Below are 25,371 nucleotides of genomic sequence, written 5' to 3' on the forward strand. Positions count from 1 at the left end.
GAAACCTTGATCAGCATGACAGTGACTTGCTAGAATTTATCTGACTACAAAATATTTTGTTATTAAATAGTTTGGGGTTTTTTGGAAGCAGAAATGTTTGCTCAATTGCCCTATTGCCTCAATTGCCTAAAGTCCTTTCTCATTGGTTCTGCAATAAGGAAAGTTCAGACTTCCAGAAAGATGAGAAGAGTGAAGCTGAGTGCCTGGTTTGGTTGGTTGGTTTTTCTTTTTCCCGATGAGACAAGACACTAGCTCACTTAAAAAGAAATACATGTGGATGCAGAGACAAGGTGCGTCTTTGTGTTGGTAAAAGAAAAGAGAAATAGTTGTGTGGACTTTTTTTTTCGTAGGAGACTGAGTAAAGGTTCTAGAATCTGTGGTTTTAGTAATTTTCTGTTGTCTGTTTTGCTTTTGATATTTTAAAGCTTTGGTTTTATTTGCTGTTAGTATGTTGGAATAATTCTCATACCGTGTGTTACCAAAAAGCTAAGTGCCCTCTATGAGCACATCAGGAAATTCTGCTTTACATTTGGGCTATTGTTGAAGTGTCTTCTTCTATTCAATAGATATGTCTCCATGTTGAAGTATTTTGCTTTTGGCATTAAAAGCTATATGCAAACAACTCTGTTAAAGAAATCAGACCAAACCAGTATGCCTTTCACTTAAGTGATTTTGTGCTGGCCTTGCATTCAGGGGATGGGTTCAGTCAAATCTGGGGGGTTGTTCAAAGACAAATCTGGTTTCTGCATAATGAACTTTACCTTCATTGTAGAAAGCTGACAGTGTGTGAAGTTGTTGAGCTGCCTTCATCTCCAAGCTGTAATTGATTGTGAGATAACAAGAGTCCATTCAGGGCAATAAGAGGGTCAGAGATAAAGATTGAGTATTGGAGCTTGATTCTGTATTTAGTGGAAAAGAGAAATATGTCTCATCTGTCAGGCATTTGTGTTTGGGTCTGTGGTGCTGCTTGGTAGTATAGCATTGTTTTGAGATACTGTAGTAAATGTAAATGTAATATAAATCCCCAAAGATCCAGTTTTAGGAGGTGAAGACTTGCAGTTGCAACTCACTGTGAAACTTTTTCTCCCAAAATGTCAATTTCACTCAGATATGAGCAAATATTTGGTTAAATAACTAGATCTTGTGCAAGTATTTGTATATTTGGAGTGTCAAGACCTGGGGTACAGGTGTAGTTGCACTTTATTATTTTCTGGTCACCAGTTCTGGAAAATTCAAACTACCATGATGAATCCTCTGATTCGTTACATCTCTGTTTTCCTAAGGTAAAGCACAGTATAATTGATTTTATACTGAATGCCATAAGAGAGCTTATAAATTGCTTGCCTGAATTACAACTTTGACTTCTGACATAACCCATTGCTCGACATATTCTCAGAGGCGTTTGGAGTTCTTTTCTGTGGAAATCTTGCAAAAAGTGTCCTCTCCGAGACAAGAAATCTGTGTATTTTATATTCGTGTTTAGAGGGGAGGCTGTGTGATTCTGAAAGATAGATTAATACGTAAGATACCACCAGTCCCAAAAAACACAAGAGCTAGGTAGTGTTGGTAACTTTTAAAAATAATGCTAGAATAAACATTCCAAAAACAGTTACAAGAAGTAAAGTAGTGGCATGTTTTAGGGCTTTTCTGTGAGTTTTAGATGGTAGTAGAAGGTTGAATGGCAGTGGATTGCAGCAGTGCCAGTCCTTCATTTAGCATCATTGTAAATACACTGAAGGTACTTGCAGAATGTGATTGTGTGTCCTTTGAGTTAGTGGGTTGGCTTTCAGGGGTAAGAATGAGCTTAGTTCACATAAGTCTGGGTACATGTTCAGAACTGTAAGTTATGTCGATGTTGTGGGCAGCAGGAGAATTTATAATGTTTGGTATTTAAAAAAGCTGTATTTATTTGTCCCTTACATGAAGTGGCTTAAAGCTCATGGTACCTTTAAAAGTAGGTAACTTGTGCTGAGAACTGCAGAATTGTACCGAACTGTGTGTTCTTGAAAAAACAGCTGTGTGTCTGGGAGTGAATGGTGAATTAAATTACAGCATGAATGAGGAAGGTGATTTAATAGATGTTCATAGGATTTACTCTGTGTTGAAAGGAAGTTTGAATACAGCTTTTCTGTCTTGTCCTTTAGATGACCAGAATGGAGGAGTGTATGTTGATTTTTGGTTCTGAATACTTAATACCAATAACCAAAACCAAACCAAAACAACCCCCCCCAACCGTAATGATGAGAACCACTCCAGCAGAAATAATGAAGATAATGCAGTGTATTCTTTAGCATGAGCAGGCTCTATAATCTGAGCAGAAAAAAGAAGGATTGTATTTCACCTGTGCTGTGGAATACCCCTCTACCTGCTAAATTACAATTCTGACTTGTAAGTTAACCTGGGGTGCCACCTCTTCAGTACATGAGTATTTAGATACAGTATGTGGGACCTGCTGTAGCAACTTTACCCTGCAGCACTTTGGATGTGCCTTAGCTGTCCACAGTGGTTATTGCTTTCCCATGTTTCATAAAATAAACAATATAGAATATGATAATATTTATTTCTGTAGTATATGCATGTTTTGTAATTGCTAGAATGTCAGTAATTTTAAGCAAGCTCTAAACTTTTGTGGGCAGTGACTGTCAAGTAGGCTAGTAAATCAAAATACCACTTTATTAAACAGGTTGCTTTGGTAAGCTAGAATAGGTTGTTTCAGAGTGGCATACACTTAAACACTTCTGCTGTTATGAAGCAAAACAATAATAATTTAAACTTGTGTGACAAATCTGGTGTGATTAGTTTGTTAAGCTTTTTCAGAGGAATACTTTCCTGTTGTAGATTACATACGTCCTAGGAAGGGTGTGCTGTACACATCTGTGCGCAATGTATAAATGTAAGAAGTATATTCTGTGCATATGAGAAGTGTACAATTTGGTTTTGAAACTCTTGGAAGCAGTACACAAGCATATTTTAGGAAGCAAGAGTTTAAAGAGGTTTCCTGATTGTTCTGCATTGTGCATTCACATAGTAAAACAGTTTTTACCCTGGAGAGCTTACAATTTAAAATATGTAGAAATTGGAAGAATTTTCACTGGTAAGTTCAGAACCAGTGTCAACAACTGCTGATAATACACCAGCTGCAGTTTCAAAGTGGGTAAAATTCAACTGCGTTGCTGGAAAAGAGACTTCCAGCTCTGCATGTGGCTGCATTTGGGTAAACTTCCCTACCTCCAGAAACAAAATGTGGGATCCTAAAACCACCACTTGCGGGTTTTATTTTTTCAGAAGAAGGCTCTGCCGACCAGACAGTTCTCGAATGTCTCTTTCTCAACCATTTTTCTCTTGGTGTGGTTTTCTTCCATTGAAGGAGGTCTGGGTACCAGGCTCTGCGCTAAAGAAGCACTAACACCCCGCTTGCCATTATCTGCTGACCCACAGGAACAAGGGCAACTTGAATTAGCCCATGCTTTTCTTACCAGGAGGATTAGGCGCATGACAAGGAGTGGCCAAAATGTGTGAAAGATTCTAGTTCTTGAATGCTAAGTTTGGTGAGATACTGGAGAGCTGTATAAAAATGTATCTCATCTCTATCATTGGTAATAATATATTGCTAATAATAATTGGCTGTGCTGCTGCCTTTGGTGTCAGGATGCTTAGCTGATAGGTAAAAGTTCATGAAAAGTTTCCATGAAAATGGAGTTACAAAAATCTTTTTTTATAGCACTTTGAATATACATAGTTATTACTATAATGTCCTTTCTTAACCTCTGTGTTGTCCTCTGGGACTGAGAAGCACAAACTTGCTAAGTTGTGTCTTAGTTGGAAAAGATAATTCACAGGAAAAAAGAGGCTTGCAAGGACAGGTGGCCTGGGTTGAATACAGGGATGTTGTCCGGGAAGTTAGGGACCAAGTTAGGAAAGCTAAGACCCAATTGGAGCTAAACTTGGCAAGGGATGTTAAAGATAATAGGAAGGGATTTTATAGGTATGTAGTGGCTAAAAACAGACTAAGGACAACGTAGGCCCCCTCTGGAAGCTTTCGTGAGAACTGGCTACAAAGGACTTGGAGAAGGCTGAGGTTCTGAATGGCTTCTTTGACTCGGTCTTCACTGGCAAATGGTCTGACCACACCACCCAAGTCTTGGAAGGAGGACGCAGGGACTGTGAGAATGAAGACCTTGGGCCCACTGTAGGAGAGGATCTGGTCTGAGACCATCTTAAGAACCTGAATGTACACAAGCCCATGGGACCTGATGAAATCCATCCACGGGTCCTGAAGGAGCTGGCGAATGAAGTTGCTAAGCCACTGGCCATCATATTTGAAAAATCATGGCAGACAGGTGAAGTTCCCGATGACTGGGAAAAGGGAAATATAACCACCATTTTCAAGAAGGAGAAAATGGATGACCCAGGGAATTACAGACCAGTCAGTCTCACCTCTGTGCCTGGCAAAATCTAGGAACAGATTCTCCTGGAAGGCATGCTAGGGCACATGAAAAACAACAAGGTGCTTGGTGACAACCAGCATGGCTTCACTAAGGGGAAATCCTGCCTGACCAGTTTGGTAGCCTTCTATGATGGGGCTACAAAAATGATGGACAAGGGTAGGGCAGTTGATGTCATCTACCTGGACTTGTGCAAAGCGTTCGACACTGTCCCACATGACATCCTTGTCTCTAAATTGGAGAGACATCAATTTGATGGATGGACCACTTGGTGGAAAAAGAACTGACTGGATGGTCGCACTCAAAGAGTTGTGGTCAATGGTTCAATGTCCAGCTGGAGACCAGTAACGAGTGGTGTCCCTCAGGGATCGGTGTTGGGACCGGTCTTGTTTAACATCTTTGTTGGTGACATGGACAGTGGGATTGAGTGCGCCCTCAGCAAGTTTGCTGATGACACCAAGCTGTGTGGTTCAGTTGATACGCTGGAGGGAAGGAATGCCATCCAGAGGAACCTTGACACACTTGTGAGGTGGGCTGATGCCAACCTCATGAAGTTTAACCATGCCAAGAGCAAGGTCCTACACCTGGGTGGGAGCAATCCCAGGCACAGCTACAGGTTGGGCAAAAAGGAAATTCAGTGCAGCCCTGCAGAGAAGGACTTGGGGGTGCTGGTTGATGAGAAAATGAACATGAGCCAGCTTCAGTGTGCGCTTGCAGCCCAGAAAGCAAACCGTATCCTGGGCTGCATCAAAAAGACAGTGACCAGCAGGTCGAAGGAGGTGATCCTGCCCCTCTACTCTGCTCTCATGAGACCTCACTTGGAGTATTGTGTTCAGTTCTGGTGTCCTCAACATAAAAAGGACATGGAACTGTTGGAACAAGTCCAGAGGAGGGCCACAAGGATGATCAGGGGACTGGAGCACCTCCCATACGAAGACAGGCTGAGAGAACTGGGGCTGTTCAGCCTGCAGAAGAGAAGGCTGCGTGGAGACCTCATAGCAGCCTTCCAGTATCTGAAGAGGTCCTATAAGGATGCTGGGGAGGGACTGTTCATTAGGGACTGTAGTGATAGGACAAGGGATAACAGGTTCAAACTTTTAAACAGGGGAAGTTTAGATTGGATATAAAGAAGAAATTCTTTACTGTGAGGGTGGTGAGGTACTGGAATGGGTTGCACAGGGAGGTAGTGAGTGCTCCATCCCTGGCAGTGTTCAAGACCAGGTTGGATGAAGCCTTGGGTGATATGGTTTAGTGTGAGGTGTCCCTGCCCATGGCAGGGGGGTTGGAACTGGATGATCTTAAAGTCCTTTCCAACCCTAACTATTCTATGATTCTATGATTCTATATAACTTCATATGGTACTTGAGGGATATGCTATGAAATAGTGCATAAAGACTTTGGCATTAAATATCTTACTTAAAATACAGCAACTGGAATGTTTCCAATTGAAGATAAACTGAATGTTCAAGTAGGTGAAAAGATAAAAACAAAGAATGCGGTTTGTGTAAATACGGAAGACTATTTGTCTAGATCATCTTTCAGACTCATTAAACAGCCGTGATTTAAATACAAATTAGAAAGCTGCACATCATGTTGCAGCCTACCCATGTAGGCTGAGCTCATCAGAAACTCCTTTTGTTCCTCCATTTCCTTCCATCTTCATTTCCCTGCCAGTGCCAGCAGCACTGCTTTACCCTGTTTAGCAGGGCTCTGTCAGAGGCACCACCTGTGCAAGGATCTCTGTTACTCATGGCTCCTCTCATATTGCTGATCCTGCTCCTTGCTTGTCTGCCCTTCAAACCTCCATATAATCCTGCATTCCCTTGCATGTGCTGGGGACTGTGGTCTACCTTCTGATTTTTATTTTTTTTTACCCCTATGATTCTTGTTTGTCTTGGTTATCAATGTCTTAAACAATTTTAATAGTATGGAAAACAAGGGGATTGCAGAATTGGGAGGGTTTATGCTGGAAACTGTTTTGCTCCTGTCAGCTAGTTTTTAATCTATAAATAATTTGCTGGTTGGCATATCACACACCACAGACTCCATGTCTCTTACACGCCTCTCACACATTCTGGTTTTCACCAACATTGACAAGGCTATTCTGATACACAGAACTTCCCCCTAAATTTCTGGAATTCATTGAGTACATTCGTTATTAGGTAACAGATGGTGAATCGTTGTCACATTGAGAGTATAAATCTTTTCTTTGCATAGGCTGGTGGTATGTTTGGCTTGTTTGCAAGATATTCCACTGCAGATACTAGGGAATATAATGAATTTATTTATCTCTTTTTAGGAGCAATGGATGAGCTTCATAGCCTGGACCCAAGAAGACAAGAATTGTTAGAGGCAAGATTTACAGGAGTAGTAAGTGGCAGCACTGGGAGTACTGGAAGTTGCAGTGTTGGAGCTAAAGTAAGTTTTAAGAGAAGTCTTCCAGATCTACCATCTTTGACATACGAATTTATCTCACACTGTCTCAGTTGCATATTGCACTTGTGATTTACTTGCAAAAGTATTGGGTTGGAAAGGAGTCTCAGGAAAATCCTTGTTAGTTGGTTATGATATTTTGAGATAGGATTGTTTATCCTCAACCTATGTCATGGAGATTGAATTGTTCTGAAAACACCTGAAGAATAATAGGCTTATGCAGGCTCTTTTGTGCTTTTACTGTAGTGCACCTGTGATCAGAGATGGAATTTTCTCCTGGTACTTAAGTGGAGTTGTCCCTTCTGCAGATGGCCAGCTGGTCACAATTCAGCTTGAAATACACAACAGGGAATGTGATGTGACCCTTTTTTTATAATTAGACTTGTTTGAAGACTACTATATCTAGATTAACAAAGGGTTGGAACTAGATGATCTTTAGGTCCTTTCCAACCCAAACTTTTCTATGATTCTATGACCAAGGTACTTTTGAATTCCATTTCCTATGTGTTTGCAGTGTCCTCATAAAAATTTTTAAGTATTTTACTCAAACTTGGTTAGTATTTTTCGCTTCTTATTCCACATTTTAATTAGCAGTGTAGACCAGAGAACAAAATACTGCCTGATAGCAGAAGTTGATGAAATTTCTGGAGATGTGTGATGTATTGATAACTATTAACAAACTGTAAAGGCTTGAAATTGGTGCATAGTAATCTTGCATCTTCTTAATTTGTTTTTGGGAGTTACAGCAAGTTAACTGTCAGAAAGCTGTAAAATGGGTGACAGATCACTTCTGTTACTACCATTTTAACCGAGAAGTGAGGTAATTGTTCAGGGGAAGGAATCAGGTTGCATTGACACAATGTAGTTGGTGCACTGTTTTTTTCTCTTGTTAATTGCCTTCTAATTATGACTGCAAAAATGTATACTAGCCATATCTTGTGATTAAAATTAGATGCAGGCAAATCTTGGATTCTCTAGTACTACTTACTCCCCTATTTTTTCAGCTCATTAGAATTGTTCACGTAAATGCTTGTAATTCAGATGACCACTTGTCCTTTTTTATTACTAGCTCTTTACCTTCCTTTAACTTCATTTAACCAGTGTTATTTGTAAACACTTCCATTAGTTTTTGATACACATGTGTTGATTCCTTGCCTGATTGCCAGTCTTTCCTCCTCAGAATCTGTCTACTGCTATGTGTGTAATACATTTTCCCTACAAGTAATCATCAAGTTTTATCTCCTAAGTCACTGCTTACCATTTCCATAAATCTGTTCAAGTTTGGGATTTTTTTTTGTTGTTGTTATTGTGTGTTGTTTAGTTAATTTCACTTTCAGAGTGCATTCCACTTCCAGGTTTTTGATTTGTTCATCCAAATTAGCCATAAAAAAATTAAACCAACTGATTTCCTTTTTGACTCTACCATGTAAAATATGAATTTCTTGTCCCTGACCTGTTCCAAGGTCTGTTTGAACAGGTAATTTTATCTTATCCAGTTGGTTTCCAAATGGATAGAAGGATAAAGTGTTTGGTGGTTTTTTAATATTGCCAAAAGGTTTGAGAATTGTTTGCAGAAGATACTACTACCACTCTCTTCTGGTTGATGCACATACTTGCCTAAGACATTGTTCTCACATTTGGCCAGAAATACTCCACAAATGATCTTCAGTATCTGGTGCAATATCTCTTCTTTTTGCTGCTTTTTTCTTCTTTTTTCTTTTTTTGTTTTGGGAGGCAGGGGGTCAGAGGGGAATACCAATATCTAGTCCTATTCTTTATCCCACCATCAGTAAAATGGCAATATCAGATTTGTATCTCTCTTATTTATGGCCATTCAGGGTATCCAAGCAGGTAATATTAACTGTAGTAGAAGGTCTGGGCTGTGTTTGGAATATGCTTTCTCCTCCCTCCCCTTCCCCTTGTTTTTTTTTTCCTCCTTAATACAGTCTTTAGTCTTGGTGGGAACTGTTGATAGAGGCTTGTCCGATTTTTATTAAAAAAACCTGATGTACAGGTTTTTGATCTGATGTACAAAGGTAACTAGGAAAGTGTGATGAATAAATATGATCTCCATGTGTCTGCCTTCACTTTGAAGGTAAAAATCAGAAAAAATCCTTTTCACATACCTATCCAAATCCACACATAGCAAATTCTCATTTTCCTAGCACAGCACCACAATACAGAGATTGCAGCTGCACTTACTGATTATTTTTTGAAACATTCTAGGTCATTATTTTTCTGGTAATTAAATTGAGATGTATTTTTATTTATTTGGGCTACTGTTTTGAAAGCCTGCCTGTATCTACTGTTTTGCTGAAGAGTTTTTGAATTGTTGGGGGGGGGGGGGAAAGAACATAATCTTCAAGCTTTTGCAGTAAGCAAGAGTGGAGATATGTATATGGGTTACTGAGATTGTTTTATCTGATTCAGATCACCAGATACTCAGACATTGCAAGGAAGAACTGCATATAGACTTTTTTATAATAGCAACTGCCTGTGGGGAAGAACACATGAGGAAATTTTGTGGGTTTAGTTAACATTTCTCCAGAAATTTCAATTCAGAGATGGTCTGCCTGTTCAGAAGGTGTCACACGTCTGTATTGTCTTGCAAACTGATGCAGAGTTAGAACATAATGCTTTGAAGCAAGCTGAGTATTTGCCTTGGAAGTAGTTGTTTCACTTCAAAGTATTTGCTCTGCCTTCCTATATGGAGGAGAATAATCGAGTGTCATAAGATTTTTGTTTTTCTTTTAATAAAAAGAAGCTCAACTGATGTTGGCATTTTTGTTATACGAATGTGGAACAGACTCCTTCAGTAAAATGTCCTTGTTGCCATTCTGTGTTCAAAGGATCTCAGCATTAGAAAATTCCTAATTTAGAAGTTTTGTGACTTGAGACTATTTTACAGTTTCTTCTTCCCTTTCCTCCAGTCTAAATTTATTACTTTAGGGGAAATTATTTGTTTAAAGAACATAGAAGAATGTTGTCAAAAGTTGTTATTTTCTGTTACTAATGGATTTAAAAAAACTTAAATCTTTGCAGCAGCCGACTGTCTGTGTTGAAGGAAGCTAAACCCTCTTTTTCTTTGAAAAGTGATGAAAAATGAGGTTTTTTCATAGTCTCCAGCACCTTCAGTAGTATTGGCTTTTTAAGCTTGTTTTGTGGAATCATTTAGTAGGATTTTTCGTTGGATGTTTTGCTATTCCCAAATAAGACTGAAGTGGTTTTGACTGTTCCTGGGGTTTTGCTTGGTTTAAAAGCAATTGAAAAACAGAATTTGTTGTGCCCTGTCAAAACATCCACCTGTCAAACTCTTCATCCTCCTTGCACGTCACAAATGCTCTACAGTTAATAGATTTTTATTTTTCTCTTGCAAGCATGACAGTTTATTACTGTTACGTGTTATAACTGTGAATAATATTAGTGGATTAGCTGCTGTCTAAATCTGCATAAAATATATAGTTATTTTATTTGTCTTGGTAGGCTTCAACAAATAACGAAAGTTCAAACCACAGTTTTGGAAGCTTGGGATCTTTAAGTGATAAAGAATCAGAGGTAAGTATATGGGGGACATTTTTTATTACTTAAGAATTTTAGTGCTGCAAGTCATAATTTTATATTCCACTTCACCTTATTTTATATAGAAGCTTTTTAAAGTAAAATACAAAATACACAGCTAGATAGGAAAAGCATACATTACTGAAAGATACCATCTTGGAGGAGGAGAAGTTACTTCATAAAAGTTTCTTTTGATTTTTGGTCATGAAACTAAGTGCTTCTGCTTCTTTATTATCTATGTAGTCATGTTGTGATGATACAGCTTTTGGAGCTGAAAATACTTCAAACAGTTTGCTGTCTTTTGTTTAATAAGTAACAAGATTTTCATCAACACAGATAAACTTCGCCTAATCATTTGCTGCATTTTTGAAAATACTCTAGAAACTAGCTTGCTATGTTTTCTTCAAAAATATGGATTTACTCTAAGTGCAGCCAGCAGCTATCATCTGCATTTGTAAAAGCTGCGGTTGTCACTGTGTGTTCTCTTATCTAGTACCACTTCAGAATCCAAAAAAGTGTTCATATTGTTATTAGGCTTTAATGTGCAGAGTGCAGATTTCCCTGGAGTGGAAGATTTGCCTCTTAGTGACCAGCATTAATATAGGTACTGTAATGGCAGCTCTTAAAATTCACCTGTTTTGGAGTCAGCGAGTCCTTGACAGTTTTGCTTGTGCACGTCACAGATTGCATCAATAAGATTATACCCATTGTAAGCAGGAACACATTTCTAGCCAAGGCTAGACCTGTGTTTGAACATGTGTCATGCCAGAGGAAATGTTGTTTGGAATGTGCTTTCAACGTTATTTTCATATGTTAAAGCTTTACTTGGGGGCCTAATTGTTCATTCGCTTAGTCACTATGAGACACTGTCTGATACTTGCTTTTACAGTGGACTGACTAGCAAGTGAATTTAGCTTATTCCTAATACCAATATCTTATAAAGAATTGTGTTATTTCATGTTTTTCTCTTTGAAAAAGGCTCTACTATGGTTTTTTTTTCCTTTGTCTTTCCCAGCTGGGTTTTCCTTTCAATTGTATCTACACTATTTTCCTAACCAAAAGAGTCTGCCTCTTGCTTTTCCTAGAAATACTTTCCCTAGTATTGCAGTGAGGCAGTTCTGGTGTAGGGTGGTAATGGAAATGTGCTGCAGTAGCTTGAAGGTTACAGTGCATTATTGCAATTATTTGACAGAATGACCTGTATATAAGTAGTCAAGTGATCTCAGAACACTGACCTATGTGTAATAACTTTTTGGTGTAGAAAAATATTATTTCACAGTTGTATGAATGAGATGCAGAGGCAAGGTTTTCCAGGGCATGTAAGTTTGACAATTCGATGCCTATCTTTGGTGTTTGAACCTCAAGCAGTGCTTCTGAGTAGGGATAATTGGGTTTATTTTCTTTTTAAGTGTTCTAAAATTTGGATTCTAAAACAGAAGTAGACTTTCCCTTAGAAAAGTCCCTGCACACATAGATTTCTGGTGCTCCATTGCTCTGTGCTTCAGATGTCTTCTTTTTTCTGAAAGATGATTTTTTTTTTCATTTTCTGTTAATGGCATCGAACAATGAAATATGATTTCTTCACCCATGTTCAGAAGTTGTCAGTTGTCACTTAAATTGCAGTTGTAATACCAAACATGTTAATAAGTTTTTACAGTTCTTAAAATAATATCAGGTTGCTTATATACTGTAATCCCATAAAGACACACTTTAGTTCTCAATATTGCAAACTAGTGGGATTTTTTTGAGGGGGGTGGTGGTGATGGTCAAGATGTTGGGTTTTTTATGTTGGTTTGTTTTTTTAATGGTGGTTTTTAATGAAGGTTTCATCATAATAGGGAATTCCTCTTGTGGATGGTAGCATAGAAATACAAAGGCTTACTCATATGGGAAGCAGAGAACTGTTGTATCACAATAGATTTTGGGAGGAAAAAAGGTAGAAATGCACATCTCGGAATAATTGAAATTATGGGAGGAAAAAAGGTAGAAATGCACATCTCGGAATAATTGAAATTAATTTTTAGCAAGAATTTCAGTTTCTGATCAAATTGTAATGGTACATCCATGTCACCATTCTGTGCTTTCATCACTAAGCGACACATTAAAAGAAAAAATCTTTCACAGTTTTCAAAACAAGGCAGGCTTCACACACACAACATAAGCACCCTTTTTGTTTCTGGTGTGAATTTTTCCTTTTTTTACTTTTTGCACATGGAATTGCAGAAAATACATCTCTTGTTCTGTCTGATGGATGTATGAAGAGGGGCAGCTTATCTGAGTAATAGTTTTAATTGAGGTACTTCACAGAGATAAACTTTGATCTGCAAAATGTCTTGAATCAGGCTTTATTCTGAATTCAGTTCAGCATTGTGAGCAATAAACATTAACTGGATGTTTGATATTAATATCCAGACCTGTATTTCAGCTTCTTTTAAAATTTATACATTATTTTATTAAATGTTTTATTGCTGTGGTACATAGGTCTTAATTTGAGTGTATATTAGCTATCTGTAGTTAAGATAAATCCTATATTGGCTTCCTTGGGTTGTGAGCAAGTGTTTCTAGTAGTCTTCTGATATTTTGGCCCTCCCCACCATCCCTCATTAAGTAGATTACTCTTACCTGTTTTGGTTACAAATATATTATTTATAACTAGTATTTTCTGTTCTCCATAGATAATAAATCATGTAAAGGAGGACAGCTTTGTCTTTGGCTTGGTTTGTCCAGTTTGACTAGTCATATAAATGTTTCTGCTCTCTAGTAGCTGCTGTTTAGTTGCTGTGGTTCCCAATAATGCAGAACGCTCATAAATATAATTTCAGAAGTAACTGAAGGTTTGATCTAATTGGTATTTATAATGCATTGCAGAGGAAAACAGTGCTGCTGTATTTATTTGCTGTAGTTGTGAAGCTGGGGGGGTAGGATTTACAAGAAAATAATTGTGGAAAACTGTCAGCTCATTCATTATGCATACAAAAAATGCTAACAACAAAATAATAACAATCATACTAGAGACTTAAGTTTTAAGAGGAAAACCAATGTATTTTATTATACATTAATTTATTTTTTCCTCCACAAAATTAAATTCCTGAGTTATGTTGTTACCAGTTCTACAATAATGGTGGAAAATATGTAACTACATAAAAATACTTATCGTAGGTGGGTTTGGTAGTTTTGTTGTTTTTTTTTTCTTAAGAGGATTAAGTATTTGAGAATTGGTTCTTAGAAATTTTTATTTTATAAAAGAGAATGTGGAAAGCCAAGATTTAAAACTGTAAATGCGAAGAGAGGACTCAGGGGAAGCGCATTAAAATTGAAAGGTAACCTAGGATCAAGACCATGATCTATAAGGCTGTGGTAATGGGCCAAGGTGTGAGTAACTAATGTAGCTTTGCAGTCTAATTTTGGATAATTTCAAAACTAATGGTCTTGCTTGTGAAGTAGTGCTGTTTTAATCTAAATCTTGGCTATATGTAAATCATTCTGAAGTAACTGAAAGCAGCTTCAGTCTTCATTTTTCAGGATACTCTTCAGCCCCATTAGTCTTCAGTTTCTTGTAATTCATATGATTTCATTCATTAGAACAGATTTTGGAGAACATATTCTAGTGATGTAAGCTGTACATTACCATGTGAATTTTTTAATTGGAAAAGGTGAATGTGACCTTGTTGGATAACCTCATTACTAACCTGATTAGTGTTATAATACTTTTTAGTTTGGAAGGTTAAATTAAACACTGAAAGAAATCAGAAGAGCTTAAGGAGATAGACACTTACGAGTTACTTGAGCTTCAGTTTTAAAACTATTAACCTTTTAAATATCTTTTTTTAAATACAAGACATCAATAACTGCAGTCCAAAACTATTTTTGGTGAGGGAAATCTTAAATGTTTAGTCATTAATTGGCTTTTAAACAGTTTTTTTGCTTGGTATAGTAGGCAAAACTGACTACATTAGAATGATAACAGCAGAATTGAAAGCTGGAAAACAAAATACCATGAAAATGTTAGGTTAGATAGTTTCAATTTCTTTTTGTGGAAAGATAGCTTAATGTCACCTGTTTACCTGGCAGTAATTGCAAGTAATTACAGTAACATTTCTAAGCTATGCATTCTGCTTTTAGAATTACGCAGTCTGAGGATAAGGTTATTTCCATAAGTCTGTGTTGTACAGTTTGCTAATGTAAAAAGCAAACTATAAAAGATGCAGATTTTGGTTGGAAGAGTTTATTTAAGATAAAATATATTCAATTTGAATTTCAGTTGTAGCCTGAAATGCAACAGCTACAATTGTGAAACTTCCAAAGGTATTTTTATGGAGCTATCCACAGAGCTAAAACTTTTTAAAAAAATGCATGGTATAAGTAAGAAAGACCTTTCTGTCCTGACTGTTCTGTTATAGACTGACAATTTTCTGTGGATTACTGGTAACTTAAAGTAGTTCTTTGCCAAAATAAATATTCTAGGATATTAGTAGTAAAATTATATTTGAAAGTATCCACACGAAGATTTGGAAACTGAAACATAACTTGAAATGCTGTTAGGGATGGGTTGAAATTTGAATTTTGGTATCATTTGCCGTGTTGAGAAAGGGTACTTGGAGTGCAAAGTGACAAATATAGTGAAATAATAAAATTATATCAAAAAGTTAAGCATCTTATCACTGATTTCAAATTTAGTAAAAAATATTAGGGATCGTTGATTTCCTGATTGTAGAGCTGAGTACATGTAATGGCTTCTGTGCTTTCACCAGTTTCTGTTACAAGACTGCTTAGAGGCTGAATACACACACAGCTGCAGTATCTTTTCCTTGAACCAAAGCAGCTTGTAGAATTTAACTTACACTGGGGAGACTAAGTGGTTTGAATCCTCAGATCAAGGGAGAGCAAATATAATTCAGAGATGCTTCTGATCACAGACCTTTCTTGTTATCTGTGTTGTACATGCTGACTGTAGTTTCTAGGCAATTATATATAATATGTCTGGATTAAAAATTTAACAGGTCTGGATTTTTTTCACTTATCACTGATGCTTTTTTTTTGACCTTCTTGAGATACAAATATAAGGGGGTGGGGATGGCGATGCTTTCCAAGTGGATACTCAAATTCTGAGAAATTGCTCTTTTTTTTTTAAAAGAAAAAAAAATCCCAAATAGATTCTAGAAATCTACAGTTTATTTTAGTTTGGACATGACTCCTGCACTTCTGAAAATGCGTAACATTATTGGCTTCCTGTCGAAGCACTAGAACTTTGTTTTTACAGCATGACAAAGTGTAGAAAACACCACTATTATGAATCAGTTTATTTCCCCAAGTATTGAGCTTAAAACACCCAGAAACAAAGATACAAAGATATTACTAAAATGTAGCCATGGTGAAACCAAATTGGGTGTTCATAAACCCCAGAATGGATGAAAAGCTATAATTGCTTAACAATTAATATGTAGAATTGCCTCTGGGAAATTATTTAAGAATTATTTCTCACTTCCTTAAATATCTTTTCTAGCTTGTATTTATCTGATTGACCAAGGATCATATTATCTGCTTCAACTATGATCTGAAATTACATCCCTGCTGAATTGTGAAATCATGTTTTATGAATGAGGATTTACATTTATATCACAATAATACAGCAATAAAATAAATAAATAGAGCTGCTATTGGATCATGTTCTTTTTGTTGCTTGTAGACTCCGGAGAAGAAACAGTCAGAACCTTCCAGAGGAAGAAAAAGAAAAGCAGACACTCAGAGTGAAAGCAGCCAAGGTAAACTAAAATCTAAATTAATTAAATAGTTACTACATGTATTTAGTCAAATTATAATGCACAAAGTTTTTGCTGTTAGCCTTAAAAGATCTGTATTTTTGCATGCATAAGACAGGTGTTGAGTTTTGGAAGTTAAATTACGTATCCTCTCCCCTCTGCCCTCATTTGTCACTGGAAGGCATGGGTAAGTAAACCCTGAACTGGATTGATGATTACCTATAAGAATTGTGCACTACTGCGTGTGCAAATTGCAGCTACGATACAACTCAATACACCTTTTAAGAACTGTAGCAGCTCTTCTCATCCAAAATACCTTTGTGGTTTGTATTTCTTTTCAGTAGGTGAGGTAAGGGGGAAAGGGAATTGTGGATTATAATAACTGCTTGTTTTTCAGGTATATTTAAAAATCTAATCTTATATTTTCTTTTCTATGGATTATTGTACAGGGTAGTTGTCTAAAGGGTTGGGGATATCAGGATGAGATTGATTTCTGAGTTCCTATTTACAAAGCATAGTTTTTGTTAATCCTCTCTTTGATATGACTTTTGGGTAAGGAATGGTGTAAATTTAACCTCAAAAGAAAGAATTCATCAAAAGAGGAGAGGAAATAGTTTTGATAACATCTTGTATTCCCTCCTTTTGGTTTCTAACTGAGCTAGGAAATGTCACTTCAGATATGTATCAATGGGCTCCATATCTGGAAGTCTTCATGATGCGACATGCTATTAGTAGAAGAATTATGTAGTTTGACTAAAATTAATTTCTTTGTAAGTGTTGCTTCAGAGACCTGCTTTGTTTGAAGAACTTGAATGAAATTTCCTACTTCTGTTGTTCTAGAAGCTTATCCTTCCTGCTCCCAATGAAAGTTGAAATAAGAGATGATAGAAATTTTAAGAACGTTTTGTCATAGACAACATTACAATAATGTCTTATAATTGCTATTTTACTGTCAGCCACAGTGAAACTGAATAATCTGCATAGCAGTATTCTCAAGGAGCTAGCCTAGGAAACTGAAGCACATTGGAGTGGTACCTACAGTACAGTGGAAGCACAGCAAATATCACTATTGTCCTTTTTTTCAAGAGATCTCTCTCTTTTATATTGCATACCTAGGATTTTGACTTTGTGATATACAAAATAAGCCAAAAATGTTGACAAAAAGTATCATTTGCAACACAGAGGTGATTGGGAAGTGGGATAAATCAGTGTAAAACTATTCATAATTGGCTGTGCCAAAATATTTTTATATATTTCTTCAGTGTGGAGTTCTGTAACATGATATAGAATACATTTTTCTATACTAAAAGGGAATGCAGTCTTCATTTATTTGTGTGAAAGCAAATTTTAATTTGATAAAGTGATACACAAGTATTAAGTGTGAAGACAGAAATGCAGAATTACAGGGTAGGTAAAGAACTGGCTAAACGGCACTAGCAGCAATATGAACACTAACTGGGCAACTACTAGAGGAGTCAGGTGTGTGCTGTTCTAGGTGTTTGCATTTACCTAAATATTTCTGTTAAAAGTCTTGACACAAAATGGGCTGCCAAATATTTGTTTCTTTATATTTCTTAGTGACACGAAGTTAGCAGCAGTGCCAGCATACTGAACTAGAAAGAATTCTTGAGAGCTGAAACAACAGAAGTGTTTTGAAAACTTTACTAAATAGTCCAAAATTACTTTTTTTGAGCTATGTCTAATGATTTAATTAATCAGAACAGTTTTTTTCTATAAAGGAAAAAGCTTTGAACAGTAGTCTGTTATCACCTAATAAGCAGTCTGACCTATACAAGAGACAAATACAGCCTTAAGATTTATCAGTCATCTTAGGGCCAAATAAATGAAAGCATTTATGGCAGTGGGTAAAAGCATTGGTGCAGTCTCTGGAATGCCACATATAGGTCAGGTCCTCGCATTGGAAAAAGATTGAGTCCCATTGATTCTCCTTAAGTCTCAATACTGATTAAGATAAAAGAAATCTTACTCTCTCATTTGCTCCATTTATCTCCCAAGTTAACCCTGAGAGTTAATCAATTCATGATCAGGTTGGGGAGGATGTAAATACTTGTCATCCTCCATGCCCTCACTGTTAGTGGGACTTGAGCTGGACTTTGGGCACAGTGACTCACCTGGATCATACAATGTTAGTAAACTTGGATAATTTGGTATTTTGAAAGTTAATGAACTTTGAGATAGTGCTTAAAAAGGGGAAGGAGTTGAAGCTAAAGGTTTGATCTGTAGGATGAGAGATGAGTTTCCTGTTATCTAGAAGAGGTCTAAGCTTACTGCTAAATCTGTGCTAATTTGGTTTAGGAATTGAAGTGTGACTTAATTTCTGATTTCTCAATGAATGGAATATGCAAATATCTTTGTGGCAAATCCCTTAATTATCTACATAAGGAGATCAAATAGTAGCACATCAAAGAAAACCAATTAACAAGTAGTAAGACTTGCTATAATTACTATATAGGTACAAATGTAAGACGCATCTATAAGTAATTTATTTAATCAATTCTAACATGCATTAATATGTATTTTTCAGGAAAGAATATTGGGGGACGTGGTCACAAGATTAGCGACTACTTTGAGGTAAGGCTTTTGTGTGTTTGTAAAACTTACTTGAGCTTTAAAATGTATGTTTAGCACTTTTTTATGTTAAAAGGATTTTTGTTTGTAATGGACAGGCCTCTTGAGAGAATGCTTTCTTCATGCATGTTTGTGAGTATTAAACATTAGAGATGCACTGTCTCTTGGTGCAGCCTGAGCTAAAATACAAAAACATTTTCTTTCACACTTTTCTTTAAATAGCCAGATACTACACTACTAAAAGTAGTACAATCTGATTTACAAATCTTGTATACGCATGAGCTGTATCATTCAGTAGATGTTTAATGTATTTTGATAATAAGATTGACTAATTGGAGGGTTCCATCTTCTCTACAGTACCAAGGTGGAAATGGCTCTAGTCCAGTGCGAGGCGTACCTCCTGCAATCCGATCTCCTCAGAATTCACATTCCGCTCCTTCTTCTGTAAGTTTGTGAACTTCATAACTGCTGGAGAAACTTTCATAGTCTAAAAGAAGCATAATTGAAAATAATTATATTTAAGGGAAGAGTTTTGAAAGTATCCTGGGAAGATGTTCATTATTTCAACAGGGGGAAAAAAGGATCAAATTAAATATTAAAATTTAAATTTTCTGTTAATGCTAAGACTTTTCTTATAAAACATCATTTTAAAATTCAAAGTTATTATATAAAATGTTGAATAAATATTAAATTGCTGTAATGGCACCTATTTAGAAACTTCATACAAAGGGGAGGATTTTTGTTACTTATGAAGAAACTGAACCCCTAACTTGGGACTTTAAAAGCTCAGCTTTTGATAAATTGTAAGTTTTTTAGTAATTGGCACCTGATTTGTGTGTATCCTTTTAAATTTCTCTTTGCTTTTCATGCTAATTAATTGTTTTCCTCCTCATATGCACAATTGCAGTGTTATGCATATCCACATGTGATTCTAGATTGCCAGACAGATTCTGCCAGTTACAGAAGGGATTTGTTTTCTCTGCTGGTAGACCTCAGCTTTTGTTCCATATACTTTCAGCTTAAGGCATCCTCTTATTCTTGCTAGGAGTATGGAGTATAATACAGAATGTAGAATTTGGCATGATGACGGTCCTGTTAATACAAACTGGTGGATTTTGGAAAGTTTCACTAACAGGGTTTGTGTTCTGATCAACACTAGCTTCCCCTTTGTGGTTCTCCCATGGAAAATACCCACTCCAAAAATAACTCGCATTATTTTTGGGTTGTGAAAGCTTAGAATCAGAAAAATAAGTCTGTGTAAGTCTGACATCACCTTATGTTAGTCTTGTATTATCTTAAATGGTTCAATCTGTTTCCCAAAAGTGACAAAACTTAGTTTTCTCAGAGAATATATTGCATCCTTTTTATCTAAACTACAAGTGATGTTTTACAGCATAGTGATAGCTGTCAGTGCAGTACTCCACGTAGTATTTTCTTTAATAAGGATACCTTATTTCTTTATTCTGATTTTCCTTCCACAAGTTTTAAACAAGGCTGTGTTCATAATTATTACAATTGTATCTAAAATACTTTGTTTTCATATATTCCAGGTTCGACAGAATAGTCCTTCTCCTACTTCATTAGCTTTTGGGGACCACCCTGTCACACAACCAAAGCAGTTATCTTTTAAAATTACTCAGGTAACTATTTTTGAGTAGAGCTGTCCTGTATCACTTGAAACTGTGGAAAAAACTGATAGATACGTTTCTTTGTCAACTTCTTCTGAACTCTTAAAGGCTTTCAAAAGCTTTGCTTTTTACAGTCCACCAAAGCATTTCTCTGTTAAGTTCAGCAGCTCATAGTTTAAATCTCTCTGATTAGTTTTGTATTCTGCACTTGCTCTGCTGCCAGTGTTACACTCCACGAGTATTTAGATGACCATGTCATTGGTAGGCTTTTACTCAAGCGTTGTGTGATGTTAGAAGTAGAGGCTGCTCTTTCAGGCAGTATTTGAAGTGACAGCTGCAGTTGTCGTATTGCATTTAAGATATGACATTGAAGAAGAAAAATGAGTTGCTGATCAGAATGATCAAGATATATTTCTGTCATGAGTTTTAAAAGCCAAAAGCAACTGTTTTATCCTCTCTGTCATTTATGACAGGATCTGGTCTATCTTTCACAAGTTAGTCAGAGAAGTCTACTTCACATGTTGACCAAATAGAAAGAATTTAAAGCAATTAGCTGACATTTACATTTGTGCCCTGTTTTATATGCTTTTTTGTGAACAATAACTTTTCCATTAGTGGTGACATCTTTTAACAGTGTTAGTGGTTTGTCGCGACAGTTCACACTCATACTCATGAAGAGGGAAAGCAGTTTTGATTAAGAGCCATCTATGTCACTTTCAAAACACATGAAAATAAGATGTGCTGGTCTTGTTGAATGTTTTAAAGCAGTTTATTTCTCTGCATAACAAACATGAGAAAAATAATGCTGTAATTGTTAAAGGAAAGGATAAATATTTCAAAATGTTCTTTTTAGACTGATCTCACAATGCTGAAATTAGCTGCACTAGAAAGTAATAAAAATCAAGACTTGGAAAAGAAAGAAGGTCGTATAGATGACTTACTCAGGGTAAGTGTTAGACATGGGATAAAGATACTTATTCAGAACAACAGATAGTCAATGTGAGGCAAATGTTTTAAATGTTTGAATAACCTTGGATTTAAAAAGTACCCTTGAGTTACCTAAATTAAAAGGTGGAATGAGTTTTTAATTTTGGATTGGGGTTTGGTTTTGGTTGGGTTTTTTTTTTCCTTGAAAATCCAAGAAGTCTGTAAAATAAAATGCATAAGGGCTTTTTTTTTAATGCTTCTGTGCTACAGCTTGTTAATGATTAAATATTTTTACAGACATTCTGAAGGTACGAAGAAAACTGCTGCCATTTTGCAGGCAGTTGATTAATTCCTTAAGTTCGTAATATAATTTCACAAAACAGGTGGTGTTTTTGTTGTCCTAATTGTGAATAGCAGTCATCAGTGGGACAGAAAAAAAAATCAATGCTTGTGCTCTTGAAAGAAGTGTTAGAGAGGTGATACACAGAAATATGAAATAAAAAACACTATTCACAACTTGTAGTCTATTTAGTGCTAATGAGTAAACAAGTACACACATACTAACCTGTTCATGTAGGTTTTTCTAGCACATGTTCAACTGTATGGATACACAAGCCTAACCTTAAAAAAAATCAGTTAGATGTAAACAAAAAAATATTGCTGTGCTTTTTAAGGTAATAATTTAAATATAATTGGAACATAGGGAACTTGTTAAACTTCCTACTCAGATAATTGAAACTTTCATCATTGTGAACTTCTTGTTTCCTTTTTAAAAGTTAGGATTTCACATGACTTCAGCAGTCAGATGTAAAGGATTCAGAGCTAAAATTATACTTTCAGTTTAACAGTGGAGGACTAGAAATGTGATCAGTACTATGCTTTTACATATTATCTATATGTTGAATGCTCTGTGATAGAGACTGCAGCTCAGTGTAAAGGAAATAAAAAAGGAAGCGAGGCATCCTTCTACAAGTTGGGATAGATCTGTGAAATGAGATTTTTGCATATATATTGATTTTATATATATTATGCTTATGCATGTTCCTTCAGTCATATGAAGATAAATACATTTATTTTCTATGACAGCTGATTTTAAAAAAATAGTTTTTCCATATATCTTTTTATGTTTTTTATGTATTTGTTAGGCTAACTGTGATCTTAGAAGACAAATAGATGAACAACAAAAACTACTTGAAAAATATAAAGAAAGATTAAACAAATGCATTTCAATGAGCAAGAAGCTTCTTATTGAAAAGGTAAGTTTACTGCTTTTAAAATCTTTGATTAAAAACTGAAGCACTCCATTATGATTCCTTCATTTTCTCTTCTTCACATTAGTCTCTGATTCTGAAACTTTGTCTGCATGGTCTCTATCTGGCAGTAAGTGTTTTTATAATCCTAAATAAGCAGAATAAAATATTGAGCCTTTTTCAGGTCGTGGAGAATGTGCCTCTTTTAATTTAAGGAAGGTTTTCCCCAAGTAATTCAGATCTAAGAAAGCAAAAAGTAAAAGAATTTAGCATGTGGCAAATTATCTGAACAACCTGTCAGAATAAGATTACAGTGGATGAAAAAAAATCTGAACATAATTTGTTGTAGAGAAGAGACACATAAAATCTCTTTGAGAGACACTTAAGTGGCTGAGAATTTTTCACATACAATGAGTAGATACTATGTTACTCTGAATTAATGAAAACAAGGAAATGAAGGTGACCATTTACATTCATACTCCTGTGAAATAAATGTTTATTTCGAGTCTAATGCCAGTTATATTTAAGCCAGCACTGATTTCTTAGAAGGTAAGGATGTTTCATTCCCTTTTCTTCAAAATAAAATAAAAAAATAACAAAAAGTGAAAGAAAAATCAGTTTATTAAAAATAGGATACAGAAAAGTTTAATGTAAGCAGCCAGGTCTCTTCCCTAACACTAACTGCTAAATACTGTTGTCAGATACAAGGGCACAAACTGGTCTGCTGGAGGAACAGGGAGAATTTCTTCACTAGTAGGCCATAAATAAATTGTTTCAGTCTTTTTTAAGTTCCAGTATGAGGGGAGTGTAAGGAAAAGAAGCGTCAGATCTGATCAGCATGATGGTAGGTGAGGAGCTTTAGACTGAGGGTATCGCAGTAGGGCCATATTTCATGAAAGGTCATACAGGTGTCCTTTTCAGTCCAGAAATCTGCACGAAGATCCTCACTCACTTCAATTTCTTCTCATTTTTTCCTTTCTTTGTGTGTGTGTGTGTGTGTAATTTTGGGCCAAAGACATTTAGAAAGAAGCAAGTGTTTGTAACAGCTAAAGAAGCTTCTGTCCATCAGCAGTGCTCTTAGTGCTCCCTCTTCTTGTGCTGAAGCAGACTAGGCAGACTCAGTTATTTACTACATCCCCAGAATGCTTGTGGTAGTAGTGACTGGTTCTGCAAAGGGCATCTGCTTCTGTTACTGCAGGTTAAGTCTACCTGCAGTGCGTTTCTACATAGATGGTCCTGAACTGAGTCAGTTTGGTACAGGTGGTAACATAGATGCTCTCTCAAAGGACTTTCCAGATTAAGCGTAGCGGGTGCAGTCTTTCTGATACCTAATCAGGCTCAATTAGTATAATAGACAAGTACAGACATAATTTTAATGTACAGTGCTGGTGCTCTAGCTGTTTTGCTGTACTTACAAGTAAAACATTTTGTTAATTATAAAGAACAGTGAACTTTACAGAAAAGCAGAGTCAAACTTGGATTATTTCTTTTGTGCACAAATCATTATTGGTACCAGTTCTGCCAACTGTAGAAGTTCTACAGAAATGGGAATAAATTAAATAAAGTAATAAAAGGTATTTTTATCTACTCTCCTTTTATCCCACCCTTAGGGACTTGCTTGAGGGAAAGAAGAAAAAGTGTTTTACTGACTTTTTGAACACTTTATATTACCATATATGAATTTTCTTTTTGTTGTTTTCTTAGAGCACACAGGAAAAGCTGGCAAGCAGAGAGAAGAGCATGCAAGACAGATTACGCCTGGGGCATTTTACAACAGTTCGTCATGGTGCTTCATTTACTGAACAGTGGACAGATGGCTTTGCATTTCAAAATCTTGTGAAGTTAGTCCATGCTATGTTCTTAAGATTCTCACTAATTGTTAGTTCCCTCTAGTGGATTTTTTTTTACTAAGGTTCTAGGATTGGAGCGGCTTTTCATACGTTGTATTTTGCTTTGCCTTTTGCAGACAGAATACAGTGCAGAACTAGGGAGTACTAAGCTGGGTTCCCTTGAAAGACAGCTTTGTTTCACTTGATTTTTAACTATCCTTAGAAAAGCATGAATGTGCTAAATGCGCAGCACATGATTATTCTGCTGAGCTGGTAGAAAGAGCTGTAAAACTAAATTGGTGTTTTTTCAGGCAGCTAACTGGTGATCATTGGGGCAGATGAGGTCTGTGAAGTTCTCACTGGTCACATAGGTGTTGCCTGTGCATCCATCACTAGCAGCTTTTGTAGGCATCCTGCTCCTCAGTGCCATGAAGGAGGAGTGACAAATCTAGCAGCCTCAGGTATGGGAAAGAGCAGCCACCTGGAAAAGAGCTGATACAACAGGCATTTCAGCAGAGATGGAGCCAAGGAAAAGGGCTCTAGGAGAGCATTGGGATATGATGAAATAATTTAGCAAGGCCTCAAAAGGTGTTCTTCAGTAACAAGTTTGATTCAGTATTTGGAGATGTATATAGATGTGTGTGTACATATAGATGTATATAAAAATATAAAAATTAAGACACCAAGATTTTAGTTTTTGAAGGGCATTGCATAGTCTTATCATTATATGGTTGCCTAGGGCACTGCTTTTTGTTGTTTTTAAGAGTCTTAAAAACTACCTGTATACCTGTTTTGCATAAGAGCTGTAATTTTTTACTATACAACCAAGATGATGATTTATTTGGGATTGATCAGATCAAATTAAGTATTTGGCCTAAAAATCAAGTACGTTCTGTTACATTTGTTTTGATGGCATAAAAAGAGGTATCTACCAGCTCAGATACTTTTGTTTT

At 36.3% G+C, this 25,371-nt stretch overlaps 1 protein-coding gene across 1 annotated transcript in view; it reads left to right on the plus strand.

Annotated features, from left to right (window-relative positions):
- TLK1 (tousled like kinase 1) overlaps positions 1–25,371 on the plus strand; it is a 70,351-nt gene that overhangs the window by 20,559 nt on the left and 24,421 nt on the right. The window contains exons 2-10 of the mRNA XM_034065173.1: positions 6,745–6,863; positions 10,362–10,433; positions 16,123–16,198; positions 18,741–18,787; positions 19,142–19,228; positions 20,335–20,424; positions 21,266–21,358; positions 22,485–22,595; positions 24,294–24,430. Coding sequence (XP_033921064.1) covers positions 6,745–6,863; positions 10,362–10,433; positions 16,123–16,198; positions 18,741–18,787; positions 19,142–19,228; positions 20,335–20,424; positions 21,266–21,358; positions 22,485–22,595; positions 24,294–24,430 — 832 coding nt within the window. The remainder of the gene's footprint in view (positions 1–6,744; positions 6,864–10,361; positions 10,434–16,122; positions 16,199–18,740; positions 18,788–19,141; positions 19,229–20,334; positions 20,425–21,265; positions 21,359–22,484; positions 22,596–24,293; positions 24,431–25,371) is intronic.

Source organism: Melopsittacus undulatus, chromosome 8 (assembly GCF_012275295.1).
Source record: "Melopsittacus undulatus isolate bMelUnd1 chromosome 8, bMelUnd1.mat.Z, whole genome shotgun sequence".
In the NCBI taxonomy this organism is placed as follows: Eukaryota; Metazoa; Chordata; class Aves; order Psittaciformes; family Psittaculidae; genus Melopsittacus; species Melopsittacus undulatus.